Consider the following 7,455-nt stretch of genomic DNA (forward strand, 5'->3'; position numbering starts at 1 on the left):
TAAATAAATAAATAAAAATATTGCAAATTCGGCCTGGCGTGGTGGCTCACGCTTGTAATCCCAGCACTTTGGGAGGCCGAGGCGGGCGGATCACGAGGTCAGGAGATCGAGACCACGGTGAAACCCTGTCTCTACTAAAAAAAATACGAAAAATTAGCCGGGCGTGGTGGCGGGCGCCTGTAGTCCCAGCTACTCGGAGAGGCTGAGGCAGGAGAATGGCGTGAACCCGGGAGGCGGAGCGTGCAGTGAGCCAAGATTGCACCACTGCACTCCAGCCTGGGTGACAGAGCGAGACTCCGTCTCAAAAAAAAAAAAATAAATAAAAAAAAAATAAATAAATAAAATATTGCAAATTCCTGACTGCCACCTGCAAGAAAACATGCCCTTTATGCTGGATATTGAAAGCAAATGCTTGCTTCTCAGGAGAATCTCACCAGGAACAGAACCTCTTTAGCTAAGTAGTACATGTGACCACAATCTGATCAATACAATGGTTCCTGTGTTCCCCAGACTGTCTGGAGAGATTATCTACATCAAAATCGTCCACACATGTAGACCATTTATTATGCCTTGATTTTAAGAACTGATGTTCTGAGACAACCAGTTTTTTTTTTTTCTGCTTTGTGTTTCTGTTGAAATTGAGATATACAGACCGTAAAATCCACCTTTTTAAGGGCAACTGATTCATAAAGGCATTTTGATTTGATATTTACTCTAGGGAAGACTTTTGAAAAGGTGTTCTACCCAGCTAGAATAGCTTTTATTGTATTTATTTATATCTTGCCTTGTTTCATCAAGGAATTTAAAGCAGTAATGTACTTGCATAAATAAAATTAAGAGCCATTTGAAAGATAAGCTAGAAGGTTATTTCAACACAAAGAATGTGAAAGAATGTAGAATTCATTCAGCAGAAAAATGTTAACCATCTTTTGCTTCCCATATGTCCTAGTTAAGGAGCTTTCTTTAGCCACATGGCTGCTCACCTTTCTCTCCTTCCTGTAACTCAAAAATAGTCACTTGCTGGTAAGGGTTCACAGTGCTGAATATGACACAGACTCAAAAAGAGAGAAAGAAAATTTAGAATATTTGTCATTTCCCCCCCTTTTTTTTCTTTTTTTTTTTTTTTTGAGATGGAGTCTCGCACTGTCGCCCAGGGTTGGAGGGCAATGGCGTGATCTCGGCTCACTGCAACCTCCGCCTCCCAGGTTCAAGCAATTCTCCTGCCTCAGCCTCCTGAGTAGCTGGGATTACAGGCACCCGCCACCACGCCCAGCTAATTTTTTGTATTTTTAGTGGAGATGGGGTTTCACTATGTTGGCCAGGCTGGTCTCTAACTCCTGACCTCGTGATCCACCCGCCTTGGCCTCCCAAAGTGCTGGGATTGGAGGCGTGAGCCACTGCGCCCAGCCTATTTCTGTTTTCCTTCCTGCTTTATTTGCACTCATGTCCTTATGTACCAAGGAAAAGTTTGTAGGCAAACCTCTAGGCCCTCCTACAGCACAGGCGGGGCCAGACTCCTCACACATTCCTAGAGCCCTTTTTGCCCCCATCCCATGATGGCACTCCAAACTCCCATTTCTTTGCTATCTCCACTGTCAGTAACCACCTGCGTGACCTTAGGTGAGTAACCTAAACCTCCTTATACTGTTGTCGTCACACTTTTCAAGTGAGGGAGTCAGACTACATGAACTATAATATCCTCTCATCCTGAGTTTCTTGCTTTAGGTTTTGCAAGCACCCATCATTGCCACAGCACCTCAGACCCTCAACCTCCCGCCACTAATCAGCCACTATGGGCCTTAGTGTTTCCGGCCTTTCAGTTTCTCATCTTCAGAGAACTCAATTCATATCTACAACTTGTAGGCAAAAATTTCAAATCATCAATACAGTACCTGTTCTATCAACAAAAGGTCTTTCAGTGGGGAAAGCAGAGGTAACAAGGGAACAAAGCCAAATACACAAAAGGACAGAAAAAGAAAACAACTTATAGTTTTTGGTTAACTACGTTCAACTTTTAATTATTATTATTATTTTATAGTGACGGGAGGCCTCACTATGTTGCCCAGGCTAATCTGTAACTGCTAGCCACAAGCGATGCCTCACCTCGGCCTCCCAAAGTGCTGGGAGAACAGGCATCAGCCACCCCAACAGCACTTCAAACAATGTTTTTTTTTTTTTTTTTTTGTTTTTTTTTTTGAGACAGAGTCTCACTCTTGTTGCCCAGGCTGGAATGCAATGACGCGATCTCGGCTCACTGCAACCTCCGCCTCCCAGGTTCAAGCAATTCTCCTGCCTCAACCTCCTGAGTAGCTGGGATTACAGGCACCCGCCACCAAGCCTGGATAATTTTTTTCTTTTTTTTGAGGTGGAGTTTTGGTCTTGTCGCCCAGGCTGAAGTGCAGTGGTGTGATCTCAGCTCCACTGCAACCTCTACGTCCTAGGTTCAAATGGTTCTCCTGTCTCAGCCTCCCAGATAGCTGGGATTACAGGCGCCCACCACCACTCCTGGCTAATTTTTGTAGTTTTAGTAGAGACAGGGTTTCACCATGTTGGCCAGTCTGGTCTTGAACTCCTGACCTCAAGTGATCCGCTCGCATCAGCCTCCCAAAGTGCTGTAATTACAGGTGTGAGCCACCGTACCTAGGCAATTTTTTGTGTGTTTTTAGTAGAGATGGGGTTTCACCACGTTGGGCAGGCTGGTCGCCTCGGCCTCCCAAAGTGTTGGTATTACAGGCATGAGCCTCCGCACCTGGATGAAACAATGTTTTTAACCAGTATAGCAGGCAGGGTGTTTGCAGTGGCAAGCCAGGTTCAAATGCTGGCTTGCCCCTTAACTAGCCTCTGTGACCCTGAACAAGTTAACTTTGATTTCTAAGTCTCAGGTTTGTTTATGAACAACAACAAACAAAACAGGAAGTGGACCTCATACCTCCTAACATTGTTGAGGATTAAATATTTATACGAAATGTCTGATATAGCCCAGAAAACAGGAGCTCAACTGCAATAATAAATCATAATTTTATAAGCTTCCTTAATTTGTATACTTTTCCTAAGGCTACATCGCCCTCTGCCTGTCCCACTTTTTTCCTCATGAGCAATCTGACCCCTACCCCTACCCCAAGTACAGATGTGACATTCTAAAAAGAACCGAAGGAGAGCTGTGGCTCACGCCTGTAATCCCAGCACTTTGGGAGGCAGAGGTGGGCGGATCATGAGGTCAGGAGATCGAGACCATCCTGGCTAACACGGTGAAACCCTGTCTCTACTAAAAATACAAAAATACAAAAAATTAGCCGGGCTTGGGGGCGGGCGCCTGTAGCCCCAGCTACTAGGGAGGCTGAGGCAGGAGAATGGTGCGAACCAGGGAGGCGGAGCTGGCAGTGAGCCGAGATTGCGCCACTGCACTCCAGCCTGGGTGACAGAGAGAGACTCCGTCTCAAAAAAAAAAAAAAAGAACTGAAGGAGAGGTATGAAGGCATGCAGGAAGAAGAAACCAGCCAACAACAGTTCAAAGAAATACTTTCATTGCTACCTTTATGTTCCAGAACATACAGTGAGAAGCGATTACACCTCAGGAAAATTCCCAGTGCCCTTGGAGAGAGCTGACATATGCTTTGCCCCATAAAGTCCTGCTTATTTGGCTGGGCAAAGAAAAGGGTAGGAGGCTGGGCATGGTGGCTCATGCCTTTAATCCCAGCACTCTGGAAGGCCAAGGTGGGCGGATCACCTGGGGTCAGGAGTTTGAGGCCAGCCTGGCCAACATGGTGAAACCCTGTCTCTACTAAAAATACAAGAATTAGCTGGGCGTGGTGGCACATTCCTGTAATCCCAGCTACTCGAGAGGCTGAGTTAAGAGAATCGCTTGAGGCCGGGCACGGTGGCTCAAGCCTGTAATCCCAGCACTTTGGGAGGCTGAGGCGGGCGGATCATGAGGTCAGGAGATCGAGACCATCCTGACTAACATGGTGAAACCCCATCTCTACTAAAAAATACAAAAAATTAGCCAGGCGTGGTGGGCCGAGATTGCGCCACTGCACTCCAGCCTGGAGGACAGAGCAAGACTCCGTCTCAAAAAAAAAAAAAACAAAGAGAGAATTGCTTGAACCCGGGAGGCAGAGGTTGCAGTGAGCTGAAATTGCGCCACTGCACTCCAGCCTCAGCGACAGAGCAAGACTCTCTCAAAAAAAAAAAAAAAAAAAAAAAAAAAAAGGTGGCTGGGCGCAGTGGCTCATGCCTATAATCTCAGCACTGCCGGAGGCCAAGTCGGGCGGATCACGAGGTCAGGAGATCTGTCAGGAGATCAAGACCATCCTGGCTAACACGGTGAAACCCCGTCTCTACTAAAAATCAAAAAAATTAGCCGGGCATGGTGGCAGGCGCCTGTAGTCCCAGTTACTCGGGAGGCTGAGCCAGGAGAATGGCGTGAACCCGGGAGGCTGAGCTTGCAGTGAGCCGAGATTGCGCCACTGCACTCCAGCCTGGGCGACAGAGACTCTGTCTCAAAAAAATAAAAAATTAAAAAAAAAAAAAAGGGTAGGAACTTTCAGCCTGGGCAGAACCTTTATTCTTGTCACCCAGCAGGGGTGATGAGATGCCACCAACCTTCTGAGCTGCCATCTAAGGATGGTAAGAGCAGCCTAGCATCAGCTCATGCTCCCTTAGATGTTAGTTTTTGGGGCCAAGTACAAAATCTTTGGGTGGCCCTCCACCACTGCTGCTCTGTCTGTCTGCTGTTGGGGAGCCAGGGAGAGGCTGCACCCCTAAAAGGGATCCCACTTCTGGATCTGGTTTGCTGCGTTTGGCCAGGTCCTCGTTGTGAGCCTTGCGGATGTGGCGGTAGAGGTCCCCTGACTGCGTGTAGCTCCGCAGGCAGTAGCGGCACTCGTAGGGTCGCTCACGTGTGTGCACCGTGGCATGTCGCCGTAGTGTGTAAGAGCATGAGAAGGTCTTCCCACATGTCTTGCAGGTGGGAACATCCTCAGTAAAAACCCCAAAGCTTCCTGGAGCTGCTTCGTACTCAGAAGACAGGTAAAGTGGCTCATGCAGGGATGCGGGTGCAGGCAGGGGTGAGGTCACCAATCCTCGATGATACTGCCCTGCACCTGGCAGCAGATGGTAGGGTAGATGAGGGTCTGTTGGCAAGAAGTGGTCACTTGGCCCCACCTCCTCCAGTCCTGCTGCCCCTGGGTCTTCAAAAGCCTCTGGCTGGGAGGGCTGTCCCCCATACACTGCTCCTCCAGATGGGAATGCTCTCTCAGGACCCTGAGGCTGTTCATCTGACACATCAGTCTCTTCATCAGAGATCACAATAGCTTCAACTTTCACCTGGACCAGCTCAGCTTCAGCTGGGGCTGGAGTCTGGGATGGAACTGGAGCTGAGACAGGGGCTGGGGCTGAGGTTGGGGCTGAGGCTGGGGGATAGAAGCCTTGCAGTGGTCCTCCAGGATCCTTTGGTTCCACCACCCTCAGACTCTCAGGACTCACACCAAGAGATGGCAGTGGCTCCAGTGAAACTGTTGGGATGCCAGAAGAGAAGTAGTTTGCAGGAATGGTCTCAGTGGAGCTACTAGGGCTGGCAAGAGAGACATCAGCCACTAGTGGATGAGGTGCCCGCAGATGTGGTGTGTCAACCTCCATGCCAGGCTGTGTAGTGTCAGCCCCACTAGACATTGGTGGCTCATCTGGAGGACGGACAGTAGGTGAGGGAGCGGCAGAGCCTTTCCATTCCCCTTTGCCCCAACGGCCTGATGTCTCAGCAGATGCCAACGAAGGCTGGGGGCCACGGGAAGTACTAGACAAAAACTCCAAACTAGGAGGCTGTGAGTTGGTTTCCTCCTCCTTCTTGGTACTGTCTGCCTCTGCCAGGGCCCGGGCTTGAAGCCGCCGCTTACACACCTTGACGATGTCATTCATGTGCAAGTAGCTGGCAGCTGCCAGCACATCCTCCACAGGGGTATCCCCTCTCAGGGTCAGCTGGCCAGCATACATAAAGTCCAGAAGCAGCCCAAAGGCTGGGGCTGTGACAATTTCATTGTGAATACACACCAGATCCCTCTTGTCCAATTCCCGCTCCTTGTAGAAAAGCTGGAAGAATGGGCTGCAGGAGGCCAGCACAGCCCGATGGGCCAAGAACTGGGTACTACCCACCATCACGGTGCAGTCACAAAGGAAACCCTGGGACCGCTGCTCCCGGAGGCTCTGCAGCAGCTGCTGACTGTGTTCTGGGAACTCCATAGTACCCCAGGAAGGAAAGGGGGCCCAAAAAAGGTCCCCACCAGTGGCTCCCTGAGAAAAAAGGACAGTGAGTTAAGACAGGTAACCTCCCCAGCAACCTTATCAGCCCTTAACTATCCCTTGCCACTCCAAAACAATCGCTTAAGTTACTGCCCTTCTTTCTCCTAGGTCACACCCAAAGCTCTCCTATTAGCTCCGCCCACCTCGGCCTAACCTTAGAACAGGCCCCACCCCCGCCCAATAAGCCCTGCCCCCGGAAGTCCCGCCCCTTAGCCACTCTCCGCTTCCTTGATGCCCACCCGGTGGCGTCCAACGGCTCCACGAAGTAGAGATCTTTTTCGCTCCCAGGCCTTGCCAGGCGATGCCTCTACGCCCCACTTCGGGAACTCCCTAAGCATCTCCCTCACGCATTCCAGGGGCTAAGGACTCCCAGGGTGGGAACTAGCGGAGAAAGCCGATCCCTCACCCACCACCGAGCAGCCACAGGGCGAGCTCCGCCCCTTCCCACCTTCTCAGCTTTAATTGGCTTAAGATTGCCCTCCCCTATCACGGATTGGTCCGCTCTTCACTAACCATCCTCCCTCTAACTGCCGTCTACAATTGGGTGCTCGCCGCCATCGCTTTTACAGTCAGGCGCTGGATTGGGTGGCGCTCCTGTCCTCAACTTTTCCTCCTGGTCCCGCCTTCCTTGCCTCCGAGCCCTCAGGATTGGCTGAGCTTCTCCTACCTAATCCAGCAGGCAGGAGGTACCCGGCTCCGGAGTCGCTGAACGCGGCGCTCTCCTGGCGAGGCTGGAGGTCGGGAACCTTACAGTGTCGGACCCCAGCTGACAGCACGCCACTCCCGCTACAGGCTGACAGGGAAAAAGAGAACCAACTAGGTCAGGCGCAGTGCTTCACGCCTCTAATCCCAGGACTCTGGAAGGCCGAGGAGGGCGGATCACTTGGGGTCAGGAGTTCGATACCAGCCTGGCCAACATGCTGAAACCCAGTCTCTACTAAAAATACACAAATTAGCAAGTCGTGGGGGCGCGCGCCTGTAATCCCAGCTATTGGGGAGGCTGAAGCAGGAGAATCACTTGAACCTGGGAGGCGGAGGTTGCAGTGAGTCAAGATCGTGCCACTGCACTCCAGCCTGGGCGACAGAGCAAGAGCCTGTCCCCCCACCCCCCTAAAAAAACGAGAACCAACTGGTGACTGTGGGCAATAGCCACACGTCCCT

The 7,455-nt window shown here is 50.7% G+C and overlaps 1 protein-coding gene across 1 annotated transcript; it reads right to left on the reverse strand.

Annotated features, from left to right (window-relative positions):
* Positions 1-3,507: 3,507 nt before the first annotated feature.
* On the reverse strand, positions 3,508-6,748 carry ZBTB3 (zinc finger and BTB domain containing 3). Its single transcript, XM_055290122.2, has 2 exons — positions 6,534-6,748; positions 3,508-6,285 (listed from the first exon to the last, which is right to left on the reverse strand). Exons 1-2 carry the CDS (start codon positions 6,630-6,632, stop codon positions 4,666-4,668), a joined length of 1,719 nt encoding a protein of 572 aa, XP_055146097.2. The 5' UTR covers positions 6,633-6,748; the 3' UTR covers positions 3,508-4,665.
* Positions 6,749-7,455: the final 707 nt, after the last annotated feature.

Source organism: Symphalangus syndactylus, chromosome 1 (genome assembly GCF_028878055.3).
Source record: "Symphalangus syndactylus isolate Jambi chromosome 1, NHGRI_mSymSyn1-v2.1_pri, whole genome shotgun sequence".
NCBI lineage: Eukaryota > Metazoa > Chordata > Mammalia > Primates > Hylobatidae > Symphalangus > Symphalangus syndactylus.